Source organism: Solanum lycopersicum, chromosome 12 (genome assembly GCF_036512215.1).
Source record: "Solanum lycopersicum chromosome 12, SLM_r2.1".
NCBI classification, from domain to species: Eukaryota; Viridiplantae; Streptophyta; class Magnoliopsida; order Solanales; family Solanaceae; genus Solanum; species Solanum lycopersicum.
Genome location: NC_090811.1, coordinates 40,306,076 through 40,332,988, shown reverse-complemented (window position 1 = coordinate 40,332,988; position 26,913 = coordinate 40,306,076). Strand labels below are relative to the sequence as shown.

At 32.9% G+C, this 26,913-nt stretch overlaps 2 protein-coding genes across 2 annotated transcripts; both read right to left on the bottom strand.

Moving 5' to 3' along the window:
* Positions 1-3,375: 3,375 nt before the first annotated feature.
* Positions 3,376-4,612, bottom strand: LOC101267586 (uncharacterized). The gene is made up of 3 exons (XM_004252366.1): positions 4,376-4,612; positions 3,825-3,974; positions 3,376-3,591 (listed from the first exon to the last, which is right to left on the bottom strand). Exons 1-3 carry the CDS (start codon positions 4,610-4,612, stop codon positions 3,376-3,378), a joined length of 603 nt encoding a protein of 200 aa, XP_004252414.1.
* Positions 4,613-17,558: 12,946 nt separating this feature from the next.
* LOC104644967 (zinc finger BED domain-containing protein RICESLEEPER 1-like) lies at positions 17,559-25,294 on the bottom strand. Its single transcript, XM_069292465.1, has 9 exons — positions 25,116-25,294; positions 22,382-23,038; positions 22,222-22,281; positions 22,071-22,144; positions 20,746-20,821; positions 20,554-20,600; positions 20,228-20,302; positions 18,970-19,037; positions 17,559-17,854 (listed from the first exon to the last, which is right to left on the bottom strand). The coding sequence occupies exons 2-3, from the start codon at positions 23,031-23,033 to the stop codon at positions 22,238-22,240; spliced, it is 696 nt and encodes a 231-aa protein (XP_069148566.1). The 5' UTR covers positions 23,034-23,038; positions 25,116-25,294; the 3' UTR covers positions 17,559-17,854; positions 18,970-19,037; positions 20,228-20,302; positions 20,554-20,600; positions 20,746-20,821; positions 22,071-22,144; positions 22,222-22,237.
* Between the last annotated feature and the right edge of the window lie 1,619 nt (positions 25,295-26,913).

Below are 26,913 nucleotides of genomic sequence, written 5' to 3'. Positions count from 1 at the left end.
CTTGAAAAAAAGTAAAATGTTTGTTTAAGGCTTTTGAAAACTTTAAGAACTCACTTTGACTTGAATCTTAACTTTTAGGCTTGACTCTTAACTTCTTGGACCTTGATCTTAACATTCCTTGAATTGGATTATGAATTCAAGGATCACGATCTCATGTTTATGGATGATTTCACGATGTTTAGATGTACTTTAGAGTGTTGGGATCAACTACGATCTATAGATACATCACTTAGGAACTCGTATGAAAAGATGAGGGAAAATGGCATCTGCAGGTTACCCTGGCGCTCTAAGAGACGCGGGGTGCCAAAGCCTAACGGACATAGACTGCCCTGAGGGGCTCTGGCAGGCGCGGCGATTCAGGGCTTTTTAGACGGGATTTCCATATTTCTTTATCCAATTTTCAATTCTAAACCTTTTAAACTCCCATGAATCTCACCCCAAACACTTAGGATTACTAAAATTCTCAATACCCAATAGTTGATACTTGTAAAACATCTTGGAAACACGAATCAAACAACCAAAGTTAAACTACAACTCAACCAACAAGGGTTCAATGGTTTTTGATCAAGAACTTCAATGTTCATCATTCAATCTACTCTAATTGCGTTGAATTAAATATATTGTTTTGTGGGTGGAAGAACCCATCACATAAATATCTCACATACCTTAAAGGGATCACCTCCGATGAATTCCACTAGCGAAAACTTAGCGTTCTTGAAGAATTCTTGATCTTCCTCTTCTCTTCTTTCTTCTCCCCAATCCCTAAGCGTTCTCAACTTTTCTAAAAATAAATTGGGACTTGGTTTTACCTCTAAGAAACCCTTAAAATGAATTGGTAATACTAGGGTGAAGAGACTAATTTACCCTTACTAAAATCCGGATTAGACTTTCCTCAGTCCAACAACCCAGATTCCGAAAGGCATATCTCCCTTATACGAAATTGAAATGCACAAACTTGGCTCCATTGGAAAGATCTTTCCAACCATATACAATACTCACCCTAACTCCTCGTGAGCTAGGAGTTATGACTGTTCGAAAATGACCAAAACTCACTTTTTAAAAATTAGGAAATTTTCCAAATTTCCCTATTTATTTCCAAAAATGATTATTCTTTGTTTCTTAGCTTATTCTTAAATATTTCAAGTTACGAGATGTTACACATGCTACCCGCGAGATCTTGGAAAGCCTGTGATGAAGTATATATAAATCATCTCCCACTTCCATTCCAGAAGTTCTATATTTTGAGCCAAACCTCCACGTATTTCGTACTCTACTTTCACTTCCTAGAAATTTGAGCACATGATAACAAACTCACTGATGTACTTCTTTATACCTTCCCACTAATACACCTCTCTCAAATCACGTTACATCTTGGTGGAACCCAAATGGATGAAACATATGGAGCTATGAGCCTTCTCCATGATCCTCTTTTCGATTCCATCCACCCTAGGTACACACAATCTACCTTGGTAATTCAGCACACCTTCTACCCATTTTATAAAAGTCAATACTCTTTTCTTATGAACATTCACCTTCAAATCAAGCAAAATGGGGTCTTGATCTTTTTTTTCTTTCATCTCTTACACTAGTAATTGTTCAGCCCCATTAGTCACCAGTATCTCTCTTGCTGTGGAATCCATTATTCTGACTCCCAGGCATGTAAGTTTGTGCACATGCTTAGCTAACTCCCTTTTTTCTTTCAACATGGGTGATACTTCCCATAGATAACCGGCTTAAGGCTTCAACAACCACATTAGCTTTACCTGGGTGGTAAACGATGCTCATGTCATAATCCTTGAGTAGTTCTAACAACCTCCTTTGTCTAAGATTGAGCTCCTTCTAGGTGAACACATACTGTAGGCTCTTGCGGTCAGTGAATATATCCACATGAACGTCACAAATAGTGATGCCATATATTCAAGGAGAAAACCACAGGAGCCAACTCTAAGTCATGGGTTGGGTAGTTCTTCTCATGAACTTTAAACTGTCTAGAGGCGTAGGCTATGTTTCTGCCATTAACACACAACCCAAACCAACTCTTGATGCATCAAACTACACCACATATCTTTGAGTACCCTCTTGTAAGGTCAAAACCGGAGTTGTAGCCAACCTTCTTTTCAACTCCTCAAAGTTTTTCTCACAAGCTTCAGACCATTGAAACTTAATTGTCTTCTGGTCAACTTAGTCAAGGGAAATGAGATATGCAAAAGCCCCTCAACAGATCTTCTATAGTAACCAGCCAAACCGCAAGAAGATCCATATATCTGTGGGAGATGTGGGTCTAGTCCAACTCTAGATTTATTCTATATTTTCGGTAGCAACGCTAGTCCCATCACCGTAAACTGTATGACCCAATAATGCCACAGACTTAAGCCAAAACTCACACTTGGAGAACTTGTCATACCATTCCTTTTCTTTCAAAGTTTGAAGTACTATTCTGATGTGTCTAGAATGATCTTCTTATTTCTTTGAATAGATTAGTATGTCATCAATGTCACATTCTCTAACTCTTATATGATGATAGCCAGATCTGAGATCAATTTTTGAGAAACAGGTGGCATCCTGAAGTTGGTCGAAAAGATAAACTTCCTTGGAAGAGGATACTTATTCTTGATGGTAACCTTATTAAATTGGTGGTAGTCTATACACATTCTAAGGGAACCATCATTCTTTCTCACAAACAAGATCGGAGCGCTCCAAGGTAAGACACTTGGTCGAATGAAACCTTTATCTAACATCTATTTTAGCCGCTCTTTCAACTCTTTTAACTATGCTAGTGTCATTTTATATGGAGGAATAGATATAGGATGAATATCTGGAATGATATTTATGCCAAAGTCTATTTCTCTCTCAGGAAGGACTCTGGGAAAAACTTTTGGGAACTATTTTACTATAGGAACTGATTGAAGGAAAGGTAACTCAGCACTTGAGTCATTAACTTTGACTAAGTGATAGATGCAACCCTTTGAAACTAACTTCCTCCCCTAAAGGTACGAAATAAAATGAACCTTAGGCACTGCTGAACTGCTACTCCACTCTATGGTTGGATCATTAGAAATTTGAAATTTGAAAACTTGAGTCCTACCGTCTATTGATGCATAACAAACATGAAGTCAATCCATACCTAGAATGACATCAAAACCTACCATGTATAACTCTACTAGATCAGCCATTGTGTTCTTGTGATTGATAGAAAAAGGACTATCACGATAGAATCTTTCCGCTAGAATAGACCCTCCAACAGTGTAGAAACACAGAAAGGTTCACAATTTTTCTCAGGAAGAATCTCAAACTGATTTGAAAAATAAAGAGTTACAAAAGATAAACTTGATCCAACGTCTAACAAAGCATAAACATCAAAATTAAATATTTTTATCACAACCGTGACAACATAAGGAGATTTCTTTTTCTCTTGGCGACAAAAATGATTGCATAAAGATGGTTTGCTCCTTCGCCAATACTACAAGTGGCTCCTCTAGGTGCGACCTTGTCTAGTGGAGCAACTGGTGAAGATTGAGCTCTATTGCCTGGATTCCTACCACCTTGCTTATTCTTAGGGCACTCTTTCATGAAGTTACCCTCTTGACCACACTTGAAGGAACCTTTATACCCATCATGAAATTTACCGAAGTGGTTTCTACCACAGTTATCACATGCAAGATCCCAACTTACTTATGTTTCCACACTGCCTTGGGACTGGGCTGGTCTAGACTTGAAGTTCTGCGAATTCTGGCCATTATACTCACTTCTATTTCTGGTCACACTACCTTGGGACTGGGCTGGTCTAGCCTTGAAATTCTGTGAATTCTGGCCATTATACTCACCTTTGTTTTGGGCACTGGTGCACTAGGAGATGATGGTGCATGCCCTTGTGGTCGATTCAAACCACATTTCTGCTGCCCAAAGTCATTCTCAGTCTTGGATTTCTTATTCCTGTACTCCTCTCTTTCCCTTAACTTCTCCTCTTCAACTTGCTGCACATAAACCATCAATCAAGATTTGTCCATGTCCCCAATCAGCATCGTCGCTCTACCCTCTTTACTAGATGCATGACCCAAACCATCGACAAAAAAACTCATTCTGCTCCTCATATATTTAACCATCTCAAGAGCATAGCATTACTGTTGGGTGAATTTCAGCCCATACTCATGAACACTAAAGGAGTTCTATTAAGAATAAGGAACTCACGTACCTTTGCCTCCTTCAATTCTTGGGTAAAGAAACACCCGAATAAATCCTCTTTGAAATAAGACCAGCTCAAATGTAGTGCATCCTCATCTCTGCCCTCCTTCTACTGGTCTAACCAAGTCCTAGCCACATTATTCAGTTGATATGCAACTAGTTCAACCCTTTCAGTATCGACCACATGCATTACCACAAACACCTTCACCAGCTCTTCCATAAAGTTTTTCGGATCCTCAGTAGTGCTTGAACCAAAAAAACATGGGGGATTCATACTCAAGAATTCTCGAACCCTAGATGTGTCATCCCCTTCTTGTCGAGCTCCCCTTTGTTGCCCGACTTGGTTAGTCACCGCTTGGTTTAGCATTTGGAATAGCCTCTCGAAACTTAGCAATGGTAACCTCCCCCTGAGGTTGAACTTCGGGTGCATTAGGTACCTCTGACTCCTCTATATTTATTCTAGTTGGACGACCTTTAATTGTTTTTCGTGGAGGCATGATGATTTGAAACACGAGCAAACACGAATTAGAGAGAAACTTTTTAGAGATGAACTCTAACACACGTAAAGGAACATGAAAGAAGTAAGAAATTTCTAAATGTTTTATACTCTTAATCATGGATATGGCGTGCTTCACACCGATGACTAAGACTCTATAGATACGACTACATACACTCCTTAGGACTCTTGAACTTTCTGCTCTAATACAAACTTTTCATGCCTCGAGCCTACACCCTAGACGTGACCGGCACCCAATGACCATAGCTGGTCTTGATGGAACCCTTTCACCGACTTACATAACTCAACAGAAGACTTAACTTAATAGTAAAAACAAGTAATATTTATCATAACCAAATTAGATTAATGTCTTGGCCAAAATGGCACTTAAGTCTTAAAATAGAATATCTGAATGCAAAATAAAGAGAGACTCATCTCTGACTATCTGATTGACTATCTGCCTATGAAGCCTCTATAATACTAAGATGAATGTTGGTACATACCCCACAACATTCTAATAAAGAAAAATACTGAAAAGCATAACAAGGATCCTTCGGAATGCAAGGAGGCTTACCACTGACTATGATATCTCAAACTGGATCAACGATGCGCTGGATGGTGATCTTGGTTACCTACATTTGCATTATAAGACGATGCAATCCAACTGTCATCAGTACATTGAGTGTACGAGTATGCAAGTTGGAATGCTAAACAACAACTTAAAGCTTGAAAGAAATGGAAGAAACTTACCTTGGCTCTACACTCAACTCATTGTGTATAAGCAAATAAAATACATACAATGTATACATACATACATACATACATACGTACATACATATATACATATATACATACATATATATGTGTGTGTGTGTGTTTATATATATATATATATATATAGTGGATCCACTAGCTTAACTTACGCGATCATCTTAAAAGTATGACCCATTAAAACCCATAATGTCTATATGATTTACATGAAGACTTGAGTTAATATGTACTCGCATCCCCACATCGGTGCTCAATACTACTTCCAAAATATATTTTAGCTCATGCTTTTAAAATAACTTCCTTCCTTTGGGTTGAGATTATTTACTCAACCCTTTTAGCTTTAAAAGTCCTCTTGGAATCAATATTCCCTTTCCTTGTTCAAAACTCTGTTTGCAAATCTTAGTTTACTCTTAATTTAAATGTAAAAAATATTTATATACTTCTACAGAATACTTAGTTCCCTTATAACTATTGAGAAATGAACTTAACTCTTTACACTTTACTTAACTTGAACTTGAATCATAAATCAAATCTTAGGGAATACGTAGTTACCTTATTTTTCATTTGAAGAAAAGACTTCAAATTTTACTCTTCACTTTAACTTGAAACTTGAGCCTTAAAACGAAGTTAAAACATTTAATAAAGACTCTTTCAAACCTTTTAGAAGTTAGCTTTAATCTAGATCCTGAGCTTTAGACTTGACTATTAACTTCTTTGACTTTGATCTAACTTTCCTTGGATAGATTATGGATTCAAGGTTATGATTTGTGTTCTTTAGCGATTTTTGGGTGTTTAGAAATCATTTGAAGTAATTAGAATCATCGGAAGGTGTTAATGTACCTTAGGAGGACTTACTATGGCTAAACTACGAAAACTGGGCAAGAAACACTGATTCGGGCGCACTGGTGGCGCGGCGCGCCAACGCTAGTTTACTGAAGCTGGGTTCTGGCGCAATGGTTGTGTACCATGCCAAGCCTTAGTTGACTGCAACCAAATTATTGTGCCTGTAGGCGCGCCGCGCCTGTCCCTACCCAAGTGCGTTTGACAAATTTTTCAACTCGTTTTTCATCGCCAAACCTGCCAAACCTTCCTAGTTCTTTCACCAAACTTCATGTAATATGGGTAACCTTCATAACTATCGAATTCAACTCAAAAGTAAATCAGAGAAATAAGAATTTAACCAACAATACAGCCAATAATTAAATCAACAAGAAATCAAAACGTTTCTTCAGGAACTTAACTTCTAACATGAAATCAACTCATAAATTGCTGAATTGAAACAAATTGGTGTGTGGGTGAATTAGCTCAACACTAAAGATCCACATACCTTAATAGGGATCACCCTCGATGAATTTCACACGATGATCTTGGCGTTCTTGATAAATCCTTGAACATTGCTCACTTTTTCTTATTCTCTTCTCTTTTATCTTAAACCCTAAGTGTGAATACTGTTTTAAAAATTATTTAAGGTTTACTTTTACCCCTAATAAACCTTTAAACGAATTAGGGAATAGTTGGGTAAAATGACAAGTTTACTCTTTTGAAAACCCAGATGGGGACCTTCCTCAACCCAAAAGCCCAACTTATGATAGGCATAGCTCCCTCATACGATATCGAAATGCGCAAACTCGATGACGTTGGAAATATCTCTTCAAGGGATTTCCAACCATATAAATAACTGGCTCTAAATCATTCTGAGCTAGAAGTTATGACCGTTTGAAAATGGACTAAAATTCACATTTTATACTTGAGGAATTTTTCAATTTTTTCCTATTCTTTCCAAAAACTGAAAATTTTAGTTTCTTAGCTTATTCTTGGCTATTGCAAGTTATGATATGTCACACACACTCGCGGCTTGCTTCATGGAAGGCTTTTATTTTTGTATGATTTGAAAAAGTGGTTACAACCGTTTGCTTCATTGATCGCCAAAATATTATGATGTCCCCACATGTAAACAAATATCATATTTGAGACCAAGCTTTATACAGGTCACATAAATATTCTGCATCTACTTAACCAAGCAGTTTTGACTTAGATTCCCCGGAATAGAATAAGCTCATGTCTATGGTCCATCGATGATATTCAAGCATGTGTTCAACACCATTTCAATATCCTTTTGTTTGGAGGATCTTAATGTTGATAGTAATTTACTGCAAAGCAAATATCTGGTCGAGTATTGCTAGCAAGATGCATTAGTGCCCTAATTGCACTAAGATATGAAATTTCACCACCAAGAAGCTCTTCATCCTTCTTTTGAGATCAAAGTGAATTTTTTTATCCACATAAAATCATATCAAAATATTTCTGTATATGCTTATTGATGCATAAATATTCAAATTGTCAAATTCTCAACTTGTAGGTCAAGACAAAATTTGTCTTTCCGAAATCTTTTTATATTAGATTTTCTCAAATACTCAACAACTTTTAAAATCTCGTTAAGAATGTTAATAATGTTCAAGTCATTGACATAAACAATAATTTTAACAAACTTAGATCCTCACATTTTCATAAAAATTCTAGTTCAATTAGTTCATTCTTACCCTTTTATTCCTTAAATATTTCAATCCATATAGGGTTTCTTTAACCTTTACTGAAAAACCTCTTTTAAACTTTTATATGCTGCAAACACCTTCATTCTTTCAAGGATATTCATATCATGTTTAGTATTGTCTAGCTAGACAAGATAATTATTCATTATATGCATTCGAGCTTTCATATATTGCTAGATCAAAAAAAATTTAATTGTATCAACAATAGGAGACCAATAATGTTAGGATATTTGCGACAAACCTTTATGCCCCAAGGCAAGAGTCATAATTCATATCTTACAGTTATAATATCGCATATTAATTTATTTATACCTCACTGACATTACATCTTGATTTATGGACTGTCAGTCCAAAACGTCACTTTTCTAAGTGAAACAAACTATACTTGAATTTTGAATTTTACTTGGCCAATCATTTATCTGTCAACACTATACGACAGATTTGAATTCAAATTCTCGTCACAATTTATTTTATTGAACGCTACTTCATATCAAAGATATCATCGATGTCTATTTGATATTGATTCCAATATGACATAACTTATTGAGATCTGTTTATTCTTTATTATTTTCAGGTACTTAAACTTTTCCAAGGTTTTATCAAGTATTACGTCAAGATGCTCTTTTATAGCACTTGCCTCATCATTATGACCAAGTTAATAATTTGCTCCTCTCCTTCTTCAAAGAATTTTACATTTAAAATTGATTGGTCTATCATGCTTTAGATGTATCACAGACTCTGTCCTTTAAGGACTGTTCATCGGAGCTTTTGTCGCTGAATTATAACATGGGGTTAGCAAATTTATCTGGCAATATATTTACAAGATTATGCAAATGAATTATTACTTGAACATTTAGTTCACATTTTTAACGAGGATCTAGATAATTCATAATTAACATCACACATAATTTTTCAGATGTTAATCATTTCTCCCCCTAATGTTAGAAAATCTAACATTCATCCCACATCATTTGGGAATCAATCTCGCGCGTGGTGGAGTAATCAAATCAGATATCGCACGTTTAAACTTTAGATGAAAATTATTGGTTCATGACCCTGAACCAATTATACTTGTTGACTTGATGCATACATGTGTTGCTACATGTTAAATTAATCGAAAAAGAGTCTAAAATACTCTTAAAGTATTAGAAATGGTACAAAACTACCCTTCATCCACCTATTAACTTTAAAATACCCTGCATATCCACCTATTGACTCCAAAAAATACCCTTCTCATCCACCTTTGGGTTCAAAATTGACAATTGTATAGAGATTTTAAATTTAGATTATTTAATTTTTTTTAAATACGCAGTGCTCAACTAGTTCTGATAATTTAATTTATTATTATAATTTATAAATCGATCAACAACCCACCCATTACTAATTAAACCCCACCCAATTAATAAATTCACGCAATTACTAATACAACAAAAAGAAAACTATGCCAATGAGTGTTTCTTAAAATTTGAGGTGAAAATGTCTATATGAGTACATTATCATACATTCAAGTCCTCTATCAAAACGTACTATTATTCAAGTGTCTAAATAAAAATGGTTTAACTTTAAACTCTGACTATGTTCATCCTAATTATCCCTTGTCTCAATTATGTGATGTTACTTACCAAAATTTTTTTAAAAAAAAAATATATATAAAGTTGTAATATTTAAAACAAATCATAAATATTTATAAAATTATATTAAAAAAAGTGCATGAATTAATTCGGGATGTGCCCTTTTTTTCCTTTAATCATAAATTTCGCTATCATGCTTGAAGAAAATCATATTGAAGTGTCCTCCTAAATAAGCGGCTCAACCTAATTTAATTGGGACTTCAATTCAGACTCGAATAATTTTGGATGTAACTTTAAGAAATATGTAATTTCGTCGTGTTTTAGTAGAGTTAAAGGGCGATTTTGATAGTAGAATTAGTTTATTAATTGGGTGAGGTTTATTAGTAATGGGTAGGTAGTTGGTTGGTGTATAAATGACATTAATAAATTAAATTATAACCAATAGTTGAGCGCCAAGTATTTTTAAAGAAAATTTAAATAGTTTAAATTTAAAACCGCTAAATAAGTGGTCAATTTTGAACTCAAAGGTGGATGTCAAGGGTATTTTTTGGAGTAAATAGGTGGATGATAAGGGTATTTTGAAGCCAATATGTGGATGGAGGGTAGTTTTGTACCATTTCCAATACTTTGAGGATATTTTAGGCGCTTTTCTGTAAATAAATTTTTCTTATACCAATTCTTATTTGGGAGTTTTGCTCTTATACCCATGGTTTAATTATAATTGAAGGCATACAATTTCTGCTAAACCAACCAGCATTATTAATATAATTTCATAGTTTGGAACTATGCTCTTAATTTAACAATTCGAGCAAACAACCTTACAAATATATTTTTTTAAGTTGACAACAAAGCACATGTGACCATCATCTATCATATAGTTGCAAACAGTCCACATAAAAAGTGAACGAGCTCATATTTATCTTTTTATATGTTTAAAAAGCTTCAGGGGATCACAATCTCAACCTTAGCAGGTATAATGATAATAATCATTTTATTAAAAGAACAAGCAACACAAGAGAATTCTTGAAAAATCTTTTATTTCTTCATCATATAAGTCACATGAATTCTCAATTACATTTTCATCACATTTAAACCAGAATGGTCAATATATCATGCCAACTTATCTTTATTCCAACACAATTATAGTTTACTTTTGCATTTGATTTGACCATGTTTGTGTTCAACAAACAAGAGAAAAAATGGGTAATCTTTTACATAAATATTTATAATCCGCTTCGGTTGAAGTAAGCTAAAGATAATAAATTTTTTTCATAATGTTTAGTCTCAATATTTATTTTCAATTCATCCAAAACTTAAAGAGTTTCTTTTGAGAATTACTACAACCTCAATATTATTCCTATGTTAATAACATAACTCGTGAGAGCTTGCAACTTGTTTTTTGTACTATCATATAATGCATGACACCATCCATGTGGTGAACATCTCCTTCAAGGAGAAATTATATTATTATTCTCATGGTCAAAATTATTACGAGCAAGACATATTTCTTGTTTTACGGTTGTATCATAGGTACACAACCAATGACAAATTGTACTGCCACACAGTAGTATTATTTTGGTCATGGTCACAACCTTTATAGGAAAGAATTACTTCTTTGTTTTTGCCCTTTCAAACTTCTATGAATATACACTAGGTTGCACAAAAAAGTCATTTTTGGATCAATCCAAAATCCAAAAAGGCTTTTTAAAAGGTTCGTTGAGTGCTGCAAGGCTATGTCATAATAGATGTGAACACTTGCCTCGGATCGACTTCCAGATCATAATTGCTCTAGTAAATAACAAACACACCATAATATTCATGACATATGAACGTACATGATCATTGACAATTTCTATCAAATAAAATTTATTTATTTTCTCAAATCTCCTGTAAAGGTGAATTGTGGCATATTTTCAACCATACATGAATATATTCTTATTCATATTTTTCATTCATATTTCGACACATTCACTTTCAGGATGGTCGAACATTCATTATGTTTATCACAAGTCACATTTTCTTTAAGGAATGAACTAATCATTGCTTCAATTGATAATAATATCAATGTATGTCCTTAAAAATTATCATTTTTTTCATGACATACCTTAACGTCACTTTTTAAAAGTCAAGTGTACCACGACTTTATTCTTTCTTTTGATGGTAGCTTTATAAGCTTATCAAATTATTAGGCCGACAACAACCGATTCAATGACCTTTCATAGTTTTTTGATGATAAAAAATTACCTTCACATTTTGAAGAACCATTTGGAGAACCCATATTGTTCTTCCTTTTATAATTATCACAATGGTGACTATTATAATTTTGTTCATCCACACCCTTATTCATATAGTCAATCACTTGTCATCTTTCAAACTTATTATTTTTTCCTACCAAATCATATGATAGAATGGAGAAATTGGGTGGATTTTGAACTTATGATATACTGCTCCACATTCGTTTTAGGGAATAAAGTAAACTTAATGAGATGAATTTCAAGACTTCAATAAAAAATATATTATGTTTCTCAGTAATCATTTTATCATCATTATGGTGAATTTACTCAAACTCAATGTCTTACCCATAATTCTATGTGACTTGAACCCAATCATGGTGCATCAAAATTTAAATTGATGTCTTACCCTCTTAGTACGATAGAACATGAATCTACCATCTTAACCTCAAATTTTTTTCATTATGGTGCATCCGGATTTAACATGATGTCTTACCTTTTTTGTGTGATGATACTTGAATCCATCGTCTTATCTTAACCAACGGTATAATAGGTGCAACATCACTCACACTTTAAGTGTTTCAAAGCAATCAAAATAATTTTCAAACTCATGATATTAAAGTTTTATACCTTCTTCCATTTACAAAATTTTGTTTAACAGGTTTTATTCAACCAATAGTAATATATACCTCTGATTCCAAGTAATTCTTAGTGACTGAATACTATTGCATTCTAAATCATAAAAATATTTTAGATGCATACCTGATTTTATGCATATAATACTTTGATTCTCATAACGAGATCAACCAAAGCATGAGTTAAAGAAAAACTAAAACTCAATCTCAATTGGATAAAGTCTCGTGCTGATAACGTATTATAAAATATAATCTCATAATGATATAATCATAAAGAGAAGAAGACAATAGAAGTGGATAGAAGAGAGAACTTTTCTTTTTATTCAAGTCTGTCATCCATGGAGAATTATACCTCTATTTATGAGTAAAGAAATCACTTCAAAGGTCACTTTGATGAATGCTAAATTAATAAATACATCATTATCCCATAAAGATTCATGTCACCTTAGGAACATACATATTTTAGATAAGGATAAATTTTGGAAATACATATCCATGACAAGGATATATAAGTTCATGAATACTGAATAATCTACTTAGTTCAATGGATTTATAACATGCATGAAATGCTATCTGTTTGAGATGGTAAAATGGGAAGGTCAAGGTTGAGTGAAGATGGAGAGTGAGGCAAATGCAAATCAAAGGTCAGGGCCGACTTTATGATTTCAAAAATAAAGGCTTATGCCTTACTCCCCAAAATTCGAGGGCACCAAATTTTTGTCAAGAATAAATTATATGTTAAATTTTTTATAGAAAAATTATTTATTTATGATAAAAGTTATTTTAAAAAATAAATTATTTAATCCACGTTAACATCTGTTGTATTGTGCTAAAAATAAGAATTAACAGTGAAAAATGTTGAAAAAAGTGAATTATAAATTCTTTTTTATTCTTTTTAAATTTTTGTTTCAGGCATTTCTCTAAGCATATTAAAATGAGGTATACCAAGTCATCAACTTTTTGAGTCAAATTCTATGGTTCTAAATCTTATCTTTATTTAATACTTGTCAACTTATTACTTATATCATTATGTTAATAATACATATAAAATTGCCTCACTTAAACGATGTTTTCAAATGTTGAGTTGATAAAATCTTACCTAAAACTAGTAACAGAAAAAATAATATTAAGTACTAATAATTTTCATCTAAATAGTGTAAATTTTTTTTTTGAATAAATACGTATATTAAGTGCATTTATATTTTAGGATGCAAATTGAAATTTCGCTTTAGGCCCCTAATTACGTTAAATCGCCCCTTTCAATGTCTAAAAAATTCAATCTCCTATTTTCTTAAAAAACAATGGGGTTGAGAGTGACTACGAGTTGTTGGGGAAAACACGGACAAGCATAAAAGTATATATTGCCAAAATAACATAAATAAAATGGGAAAAATGACACCAAGATTTTACGTGGAAACCCTTCTAAATAAGAAAAAAAATCACGGGCCAGGCCAAGAGGAGCAACTGATATCACTATAGGAAGAAATCTTAGACTGTGTAGTCACGAATAAAATACTTTAACTACTAAACACTCAAACGGAACAACATTCTTTTGGTTTTCATCTTACAAAAATATCGCTCACACTCTATTTTTCTTCATACACTATTTTTCTTGTAGAGTCTATGGAATACCTCTCTTTGCTCTCAAAATAATTTTTTCTTTCTAACTAGGTGTATACTACAAATGAGTAAGAATTATCTATATATAGAAGAAGAAAATCATGCCTACGTCACTAATGGCATAGACAAAATTTGTCAATCATCAAATCTTTTATTTTCAACTCTTGTCACTATTCCTTTTTAACAGTTACCTATAGAAATTGAATAACAAAATTTGATCAAACAGTTGGATGGACTCCACACAAACACCATCATTAATATTGTTATTGTTATTGTTATTGTTAGTATGGGTGACTCAACTTTACTTTATTTATCTTTTCTAAACCATAAATGCACTTGCACTTTCATATTACTCCCAAGTCCCACCTAAATCAATTAATTCAATCTACTTCCTAATCACACTATGGATTTATTTGTCTGAATAATGTTACACAATAGGATAATTTTTCAACTACCCGAAATATATGAAATCAATTCAATGTATCCCCACATCTGATTGTTTTTTTATCCGAAGATTTTGCTGGACCAATTAATTTAATTAGGAAGTCAGTTATTCTAATTCAAAACATAAAATTTTTCTAGAAAAAATCCCTCACATGTCTTCAAATATGCGAATTTATTGATCTATGAGTGATACCATCAAACTTCCTAATTAAAATCATGCATTCTTTTTATATCACATTCACTTGTTTGGCCTTTAAAACTATTCTTTCTTCTTCTTTTTTCATAATACTTTTTTATTTTACTTTAAAATTAGTGTATCATCATACAAATTTCAATTCAATTTGAAGTTTGATAATGTTAGTGAAAAATTACAAAATAATCAAAAAAAAATGTAAGATCACAATTGAAAACAAAATAAAGAAATAAACGGAAAACGGTCTAAAATACCCTTGAAGTATGAAAATGGTACAAAATTACCCTTCATCCACTTATTTGCTCCAAAATGCCCTTTTCATCCACCTATTGGCTCCAAAATACCCTTGTCATCCACCTTTGAGTTCAAAATTGACCATTTATTTAATGATTTTAAATTTAAACTATTTAAATATTTTTAAAATACTTGATGTTCAACTATTGATTATAATTTAATTTATTTGTATTATTTATAAACCAACCTACTACCCACCCATTACTAACTAAACCCCACCCAATTAATAATTCAACTATAATATCATAATCGTCATAAACACTATTAAAACACGATGAAATTATAGATTAATGAAAATGACATCCAAAATTATTCGAGTCCGAAACGAAGCCCCAATCATATTTATGTTGAGCCGCTTATTTAGGAGGACACTTTCAATTTGATTCTCTTTCAACATTGAATTAGAAATTTATGACTAAAGGTAAAGAAGTAATACATCCCGAATTAAAATTCATGCACTTTTTAAAAATATAATTATAAATATTTATGATTTATTTTAAAACTTTTAATATATTATTTTGAAAAAAAGTTACCTATGAAGTAACATCACAAAATTGAGACGTAAGAATACTTAAGATGAACATAGTCAGACTTTTAAGTTTATCGATAATTTTTATTTAGACACTTGAATGTATGATAATTTACTTCTATAGATATTTTCGTCTGGAATTTTTTAAAACACTCAATTGGCAGTAGCTTTTCTGTTGTTGCATTAATAATGTGAGTGATTTATTAATCTTGAGGATTTAATTAGTAATGGATGGGTAGTGGATTGATATATAAATTATACTAATAAGTTATATTATAAAAAATAGTTGAGCGCCACGTATTTAAAAAAAAATATTAAATAGTTTAAATATAAAACCGTTAAATAAGTGGTAAATTTTGAACCAAAAGGTGGATGACAAGGGTATTTTGGACCTAATAGGTGGGTGGGAAGGGTATTTTGAAGCCAATAGGTGGATGGAGGGTAATTTTGTACCATTTCCAATACTTTGGGAGTATTTTAGACCCTTTTCCGAGAAATAAAATGTCTTTAGGTTGAGGCACATATATTTCACTCTCTTTAATGAGATTCAAGCCTAGTGCAGCAAATATTTTTCACCAGTATACAATAGATCTTCTTGATTTATCCCCTCCAAGATACAACAATCTTAACACAAAGTATAACTCAATAACTCTGGACAAGAGTTGAGTCCAAAATTCCAAAAATAGAACACCTCCCATTAGATAATAAGAACTCTTTTTTTTTGACTAACTTTTTCCTCTCAATATTTTTCTTGTGTTCCTAAACCAAATGAAGACTGACCATCACTATTTGTAGTTGAGAAGTCTTCCTAGCAATGAACAAAATGATAATGTGATAGTAAATAGTGATATTTCAATATAGAGAATAATGATCATAGTTTACCACTACTTGTTCTGCCAGAAAACACAACAGACAACAAAAATAATCCAACGTTCTAGCAACATTTATCAATATTGAAGAATGACAGTTAAGCCAAAATTCAACGGACAAAAATAATGCATTATGATGAGTAATTAGGCTATGATGTTTGACTTTTTACATGTATGAAACCAAAAAATTGGAAAAGCCACTTCAATATAGTTTTTAATAAGAATATTAAAATGCTCCAACACTAACAAGCACCCACTCATTTTAATATTAGACAAGAGAGTATATTAACTAAAGGAAGACTACTACATAATGAAGGTGTGCTGATTTCCATTTAGTTAAATAGTAATTTTTACTCAAGTGTCATAGTGGTCTCAAACTTGAACTATGTTGAAAATAAAATATCACTGCGCACACATAATAATTAAGTTGTTGACATGAGCTTTAAAAGCAAGCACATTACGTCCTTTTTCTATCCCAATTTCTTGAATGCTTTTGAGAATAAGTCCAACTCTCATAGAAAGTGACCTATTTCCACATTCATATAGGTGAAATTTATTGAGAGTGCTCTTGTAAGTTTAATACTCCACCCATACATGCTACATATTTTCATCAAGAGTTTCTTTTTTTGAAAACATAACCTCTACAATTTACTACAGGAAACAACGCACTAACATCATATGGAGGGAATAAAAAAATAGTGCATTTTTACACAATTCATCATATGATTAGTTTTTTAAAATTTTTCTTCCAAGACCGTAGAAGTTTATCTACTATGTACAATAAGGTCATCGCAATTTTAACCTTTTCGTACCTAATCTCTCTAACAATCAATATAAAGTTCTGAGCTTACCCAGCCACTGATTTATCATCTCCCTATTTAGAAACAAAAAAAATCTATTAACCACATACTTTCCCGCTCCAGCCTATTTGATATCATACTTACGGTACAATGCTTTTCATATATTTTTTGCTCTAGAGTAAGTTCTATCATCATAATAATTAAAATTATCATATAGATAATTAAGAATATAATACCGGTATTTATAGGAATCATCATCGTACTTTTTCATTTTTTCTAGATGAGAAATAGTTTCATCATCATTTATAGAGGTGATGTCTACTTTATTAGGATTCTTCTCAGTTAACACATAAGAAACATTGAGAAAACATAAGTAGAAAAATACTTTACCCATTCATCTCTTGAAATGGTTACCGTTTGACCGAAATGACTTGTTAAGGTCTCCCATCTTGACATCCAAGATTTTTTCAGTTGTAGCCACTAAGAATCTCCTTAAATATTTTTAGCAAAGTACAAAATAGCAAAAAAAAACAATATTACTTTTAAAAATGAAATGAATAAATAAAATCTCTTCGGGCTAAGACACAAATATTTGTCTCTTTAAGGAGATTTAATCCCACTACAACAATTGTTTTTCACCGGTCCAGCAGCAGTCCTTCTTAACATGTCCCTTCGAGGATACAACAGTGTTAACACAAAGTATAACTCAACAACTCAGGACAAAAGTTGAGTAAGCTGCACAAATAGAACACTTCCCTTCAACTAATAAGAACTCTCGTTTTTGACTAATTTTTTCCTCACTATATTTTTCCTTCTTCCTACACCAAATGAATACCATCTTTATTTATAGTTGAGATATTCTTCCTAGCAATGAATAGAAAGACAATGAGGTAGTAAATAATAAAGATAAATGATCTTAGGTGTTGCATAAGTTACAAGGTGTAATAGATGAGGAATAATGAGATTTCAATATGGAGGAGCAATTGTCATAGCTGACCTCTACTTGTTCTTCGAGGAAAACACCATGACCAACAAAAATAACCCAATGTTCTAGCAGCATTTATCAATATTGAAGAATAACAATTCAGCCAAAATTCAATGGACAAATTTAATGCATTATGATAAGTAAGTAGGTGACTTCTTACATGTATGAAACCAAGGAATTAGAAAAGCAACTTCAATATAATTTTAATAAGAAGATTAAAATGTTTCGAAACAATTAGATACCACTCCCAACTACCTAAAAAATATGAAACCAATTCAATATACGCTGGCTCAACCTTAAATACATGAACTCCTTACTTGAATATTAAATTACTATGATATCTCTAACTTAGGTTGTGATTTTTTTGATGATTTGTTACTTTTTCTATATGTTGTGACTTTTTTCAAAGGGTTGTGATTTTTCGATGAACTTTTTCAAAGAGTTGTGACTTTTTCAATAAGTTATGATTTTTTTCAAAGAGCTGTGATTTTTTGAATGAGTTGTGACTAACTTGTCATGAATGATGGCACCTATTATACCCTACCTGTAGGTAAGCAAACCTGTAACCACAACATCACGTACTGAGCGAAAGGATAGAAAATAGCGAAAACACTAATCTAAACAAGGAAAACATGGTGGAAGCAAGACAAAGAAATATATAAAGAAATCAGAGTAAAAAGCTATCTAATAAAGAGTACAAGTCCTAAAAGTGGACAACAACAAAGCGTGTCTCAAAGGAAACAAGAAAAGCTAAAACAAAAGAAAGAGACAAGACAGAACTAAAATGTCTAAGTGCTCACCCTCGTCTATGAATCACAGTTGCAAAAGAAGGCTGAAGCTAATCACCTCTGGTAATTGGTACTGCAACCTACATCACAAAATATATGCAAAGTGTGGCATGAGTATCAAAACAACAGGTACTCAGTAGGCATCAAAGGTCGACTGAGAAAAACGAGAAAAACAATAAGAAAGGATAGATTTTCTAGACACAAAGAAGTCAAATCGGATATGAAAAGAAAGCACACGAGCATATCAGAAATAAACTAAAGTACAACTAAAGTAAACCGAACAAGACCCCTATAAGCCCAGAAGAAAGACTCGTGCATAAGTTTAAGAAAACCTAAATGGACCCCCATAAGCTCGACAAGTATACATAATAGTTAAATCTACGGAGAAAGAAGAAAATCGGGCTCCTAGCCCAAAGTAACTAAGATAATCCATTAGACTCCACCTTGCTAGCAGTGCACTCCTAGCCCAGCTAGAAAGAGTGACTACAGGGGGGCACCCTACCAAATAGTCCACTCCCCGCGCAGCTATAAAGAGGGACCCGAGGGTGAGGTGATATCGCGACTCGGCCTACCATACAGTCAAGAGAGGCCCGAGGCGACCGTCGATATCATTGAGTTTACCCAGCCAGTGATACGTCCCAATCCATCTAGAAAGAACTACCCCGGGTGTGATGGTATCTCCAATAGGATCCAACCCAACAACAACCATCGTGGAACGTCTTCCACTTCAAGAAATTACGAAAAGGCTGCAAGCCTATACTATCTCAATCCCACGCCTCTAGTGATACATTAAAGCTTTTAGAACGCGTTAGAACTGCAAAATTAGAGGAAGAAGATACATAAGTGCAACAAGTAGTGATAGCGCCTAATCTAAGGCTCAAACTATCAGACTCAAGTCTACTACTCCAGTATACAAAGAGCTATGTCATCCAAACAACATCGACAAAAAGTCAAGGTTTTCCAGCCCATACAGGTCATAAGTCTAAGGCAACATTAGCCTAACCTAGACTAAGGACATCATGCTCATAGTTAAGGATGAGCAAAGCATACAACACACCACATAGAAGCATACAATAACATTTAGCACGTAAGCATTCAACTCTACTAAATCGGTTAACATGGTACTACACCCGAAATATGGCCAACCGATCCTAACACAAGGCATCTAATCAAAGTAAAGTAATGAACTGATACCTGCCCCTAGTTCACTCCAATCTTTAAGTTTCTACTCAATTAAGCTCAATCTAATAGAAATCAAGCCATAGTCTACCTTAAGGACGAGTACGCGCTCTCCAAGTCACTTAGCCGGAGCTTTTCCTTCCCGAATGACCTTTGAACGCTATCACTATCACAACATTAGTAAGGTTTTTTAGACACTTAATCACAACAAATAAAGATGGGTTAATTTTGTAGTATAAATGAGAATTATGGAACCCTCACTAAAATGTCCAAATTGACTTGGTCAAGAGACCCAAAGTAGTACTTGAACTTGTGTTACAAAATGGAACACAGTTCGAGGCTCAAAACATAGCAAAACCCAACATGCAAGAAAACCACATTTAAAACAACTTACAATAAAACATACAACCGTCTAACCTTGGAATTTATGAGAATCGAAAGGTGCCTAACAATCCTTGAATACTCTACAATGTAAACACGATCAATACCAACACATGAGACTTTGAATCACCAAAAGTAAGCTAAAATTAGCAAGATATGACCAAGGCAGGAAAGAAAAAATTAGAACTCAAAAAAGATTACAACAGTCTAGTTTATCATGAAATTTACCTCAAACGACGTGCAACCAACAACTTCCAATCACTGTACAGCGAAGCCACATTAAAACTTCATATCTTCCTCATTTCTTAGCCAATTCTCGAAAAGGTCATAACTTTTCAGATAAAACACACAATAATATTTTTTCATACCACCCTTTGTTAACTATAAATAGAGGTAGGACTGCATATCAGTCAGTTCGATTCGATTTTAAACATTATCGGTTTTGCTTATCCGTTATCGATTTGTAGACTAGCTAAACCATTAAAGAACCATTAAGTTATCTGTTTGTCGGTTATTGACTCTTATCGATTCGGTTATCGGGTTAACCATTAACATATCATACAATTTTTTAAAATAAAAATCACATGAAAATTTGAAGATTGATCCCAAGCACTTTGCAAATTAAGTCTACAGAATTGCAAATTGCAATTTAGAATTTGCACTTTGCACTGCAATTTGCAGACAGAAAGTGAAAACAATTTAGTTCACCAGAAATCATTAAATGAACATGCCAGGTTCTTTTCAAACTTCCAAATTTGCCAGCTGCTTTCTCAACATAGAGACATTATCCCACAGAGCTGCACCAGCTTATGTATTTGACAGCAGTATACAAGTTGAAGGATATTTTAGTCCGAGAATTAGTAAGCGATTGGCGACCCTTACTCCCATTTCAGTGTTTTCATGTTGCTTACAAGCACTTAACAATACTACAACTGTACAATATATATATATACATACATATATATATATATATATATATATATACATACATACATATATATATATATATATATATATATATATATATATATACATACATACATACATATATATATATATATATATATATATATATATATATATATATATATATATATATATATATATATATATATATATATATATATATATATATATATATATATATATATATATATATATATAAACTTTGCAACACAAATATGAAATCTCATAATAAAATAACATAATAAAGCAGCCAAAAACTATAACATAATAATAGCCAACAGTAGAAGCTACAAGCATGCAAGTTGAACATTAAAGAAGTAAAAAATTCAACACAATTCCAGCCTGCCAGGCAGCCACAGTCCACACTCCACACAGTCACAGACACACAAATTTAAAATAGCAGACGCCAGACAGCAGTAACACAACCTTAAAATTGAGTCTAAACATAATAATAACTAGTCATCAATCCTCAAAATTTGACGATTCTTGTTCCTGTTTTCCAAACAACCCTTAACATGCCTTCTTAAGGAGGCAGTCCCAGTATTGCATGAATGGTAATAAACACAGCCACAATGAATACATTTTACCTTCCACGATCCATCTTCATTTTCTTCAAGTTATTCATAGTGATTCCTAACAAGTGATCGATGCATGATGAAATCTGATTAGAAAAGAAACAGAGAAAGTATTATATCAATAATAAATCAGACGCAAAGACAAGATAACACATGTATATACCTTCCTTCCTCCAATTTTACATGTCATCAATGCAAAGTTCTTTTCCAAGTTTAGCAAAATCTAAAGAGAAATACGATAACAAGTCAAGGCTCAAGACTTAAACAATAAAAGTATTAAATAAACAATTCATAATTTAACATCAATAAGATTATTTTCTTACCTTCTTCAAGTTGCTCAAGAAAATCTAAATCTTCCTCAATACTTATGGATAATGGCTCACTCCGAAGCCAATCTTGAAGGCACACTAGAGCTTGTACAAATCTAGGAGTTAATGAACTCCTAAATAAATCAAGTATGTGCCCTTCAGTACTAAAAGCACATTCAGACGCCACACTTGAAACGGGAATAGCCAACACATATCGAGCCATCTCAGAAAGAAATGAAAATATAGGTGAGTTAACTATCCACCAAATCAATACATCAAAATCTGATTTTTCAATTTCAGTTTCTTCATCAAGATATTTAACTAATTCTGACTTTGAACTTGCACCTCCCTTTTCAGATTTATGTTTATGTAATTCCTCAAAAAAATTTCCAAATTCTCCTACAAAACTTGAAATAGAAGTATCCACACCAGTTGAAGAAAATTGACCACTTTTATCATTTGAAATGGGGTGTGTATACTCATTAAACAAAGCTTCCATGTACGTTTGCACACCATTTTCTATAGCAGCCCCTTTTTCTCCAAACATCTTCTTAAGTGCAAATCCAAGAGTACTAAATTTGTGACGAGGATCCAAAACACATGGTATGAAAACCATCTTAAACATTTTTGAAGCATCACCCCAATATTTGTCAAATTTCTCCTTCATATTTTCTGCCATTTTAGCCAAAACTTGATCTTCATTTGATATCAATTGATTCAAGTAAACACCAACTTGACAAATTTCAAGAAAATAAAGATTTGATGTAACATATCGCGAACCAGATATCTTTAAAGTAAGATTAAAAAATATTTCAAGAAATTTTGTAATTCTTTTTACGCCCTCCCAATCACTGCTCAAAAGTGTACCGGTAGAATTTATATCAACAAACTTAAGATATAGTGCCAAGTCAATATAACGATCGGCGTACTCTACAATTTCTCCTTCATATTCAATTACCCTGCTCAACATCATGTAGGTGGAATTACACCTTGTAGGAACATTCAAGCATAAAGACTTTTTCGCAAGATTTTCATCTTCACAACATTCTTGAAATTTTTTTCACCTAGCAGGAGATTGCCTGATGTATCTCCATGCTTGCCTAACTCGTTCAATAGAACATTTGCTTCTTTTGTACCATCTTGAACAATAAGATTTACAATATGAGCCATACACCTTATATGAAGGTGACTACCACCCATTAAGTTGGTTCCCCATTTAGTTAATTGCATAGACAACTCAGTTATTACCACACTATTTGAACCAGCATTATCAACTGTTACAGTGAAAATTTGATGCAATCCCTACTCATGTAAGCACTTACTAATAGACTTTCGAAGATCTTCACCTCTATGACTAGTGATTGGACAAAAGTTGATAATTCTTTTATGCAAAGTCAAATTTTTATGAATCCAATGAGCAGTAATGACCATATAATTGATTCTTTGTATGGAAGTCCAAGTATCAGTGGTTAAAGACACCCTTTGTTGTGTTTCCTTAAAAACAACCATCAACTTACTTTTTTCTTCATCAAAAAGATCAAAACAATCATGAGTCACAATGTTACGGGAAGGAATGTGGAAACAAGGTTGTGCTACTTTCATAAATTGTTTAAAATCTTCTTTTTCAACAAATCTGAAATGAAGCACATCAATAATTACCATACAACACAAGGCTTTTCTACACTCTTCCTGATCAAATTTCCATGGAACAACAACTACATCACCATTGTTACCCCATATCATTGGTTGAAATGCTAATCTTAATTGTTTAATATCAATATTATAAGGCATCTTTGTGCATTTTTTATATGAGTAAGCATTGACGTTGTACCATGTTCTTTTGTGTCAGCAAAATACTCTTTGTTACAATAGTTACAAACAACCTTTTCACTTCCATCAATATCAGTTTTACGAGTCAAATCCCACTCACGAGATCTTTTTTTCCTTCCTTTATTTACTTTAGACTCAATAGTTTGACTTTGATTTTTGCATTTGAATTAGAAGCCCCACTTTCACAATAACCTTAGCAATTATAATATTTTCATCCATGGTACATTCACCATAAACTGCGAAAAGATACAAACACTTAGTAGTTTAATTAAAGAAAGAACTACAAAGTACAAACAATAGGCTAAGTAGTATAAACTATCAAATTTAAAATCAACAGTCAGAATGTCCTATACTAAATTGCAGTATCATATTCAAAAATAAGGTTAGTTCTTTTCAATTTTCCTCAGCTCTTATATATTTATTATAATATATAATATAGTGACCAGCATTAAAAGTAATCAATGTTTATAATTGACCTATGTTGAAGAAAACCATTTTGTACTCGAATCAAATCACTGGGTATTGTAATTAAAAGTTAGTTGCTACTTCATTTTTGTTTAAGAGAATCCATGTCAAAGGGATGTTTTCCTACCATTCCCATTCTCAGTTTCTCACTGTTAGACTCTAAGGTTGATTTCATAACATGGTATAATAATATAAGTCTTAAAGAAGGACTCATTCTCATTCTTATAGCTATAACACTAATAGTCCTAATGAAATATCAATCTAGATACAGTGATACACCATCTAATTATATAAATATTAAGTCCATATGGTGAAGGAAACTATGGTTCTAATAACGATTTCAATGTTCTTTCAAGATTTCTACTTCTAGGTTCATCAACATTAAAAGAAACAGCTAAATATTTGTGCTTTATTTGTCAATTTTCTCGCCATAATCGTAACACTCAATAGTTACCTAGTGACTTGTGTCCTCGGACCTCGCCTGACGCCTGAGTGAGAGACTGAGAGACGAGAGTGACAGCCTTACGAGTACGCCTGAGTCTGAGTGACTGAATGACTGGAGTAGCCGAGTAGTGGAGGATGAAGGTGTTCCAGGTAGAGGTGTCGAGCAGTCGTCGCCGCCTTGCCGAGGTGATTCAAAATTTTCCGCCGCGGAAGTCGGAACCCTAGTGGAGGATGAAGGTGGTCCAGGTGGAGGCGCGGAGCAGTCGTCGTCACCTCGCCGGAGGTGATTCAAAATTTTCCACCGCGGAAGTCGAAACCCTAGTTCTAAGCCTGAGAACTTCAAAGAATCGAAGTGAAAACTGAAAAGTTACGGGTATTGGGTATTATTGCCTATAATAAGGGTGTAAAATTAGAAAATTAGGGAAAAAAAATATAAATATAAATATATGTCTTATCGGGGTATCGGGTAGCCCAATATTTTGGCTCCCCAACCCGACCCCCGAACCGATTACCCTATACACTATTTTTCTAAACCGAGCCCCGAACCGTTAGACAAATAACTCGAATCGTTAGCCCAATAACTCGAAAATCGGTCCGGGTTTAAGGTTTAACCCGATTTTTGCACAGGCCTAAATAGAGGGGCTTCTTGCATTTTTTAAAAAAAATTGTGTGATTTTTATCATTGACTGAGTTCAAAATTTTGCGGAGTATGAGGTGCCACTATGATAAAGTAGGTCGTTCTATGATGATATATTTCATAACCTCAAGTACTTGAGGAAAATATTCTGACGATATAATAATTATTTTCTTGGTTCATATATAGATTAGTATGTAATGTTTAAATATATGACGTTAACATGATGTAGTCTAAATTCGTTTGTTTTTATTAGCAATTCCTCTTGTGATGTAATTATATGCTTCTGAATATCTTTTTCTAAAATTAAGAGAATTGTCACGATTTATTTTTGATGCGCGATAAAAGAATGACTTTATTTATCAATGCTACTTATCTGATCTAGACTCTCATGAAGTTTTCTTCAACATAGTTATTTTTTATATAAATATTTCCCTTTTGTTTTACTTCTTTACAGCTTCTTAATATTTCAGTATTTTAGACGAAGAAAAGTTCATATTACTTGTAATAAAGCCGATTGAAGTTTGTGTAAGTTTAATTTTCATTATTTATTTAATTGTTAATTTTATGAGATAAATATTTTCATGAATGCAAATATATATTTATATTGGGTAGGTATTTGTATTTAAATTAAAGTATTATATATGTAATAAATGTATTATCAAGTTAACAAAATCTTCTAACTTCAAAATATATAATTTTAAATTGTTCAATTTTTTTTAAAAAGAACTCATAACAAATATGAAAATATGTGAATATATAAAATGTAGTTGAATATATCTACTATAAGCAATACTATTTACCATAACATATATATTTGAAATTGATAATCACTTGCAACACATGTGTCAAAAAATTAATGTATTAACATAGAGTAGCTTATTTCTTTTATCACAAACACATACACAAATGATATTCCTTTCGTGCAGTATACAAAATGAATATTACGCATAATACATTAGCCTTAAAGAGTACTTTTAAAAAGTAAACGAATTCCTTTCTAACTCCGATTCAATTTTTTGTAACCTTGAACACTAAATTAGCAATACAGAAATTAGTTATTAATTAAATGAAAAAAAATTCCAAAAATTTAAAGGTTGAGGGGAACCATAAGCTTTCGTGTTTGCAGCTGCACTCCTAGAGTGGAAGACGATAAATTTTCTGTTGGTTTTAT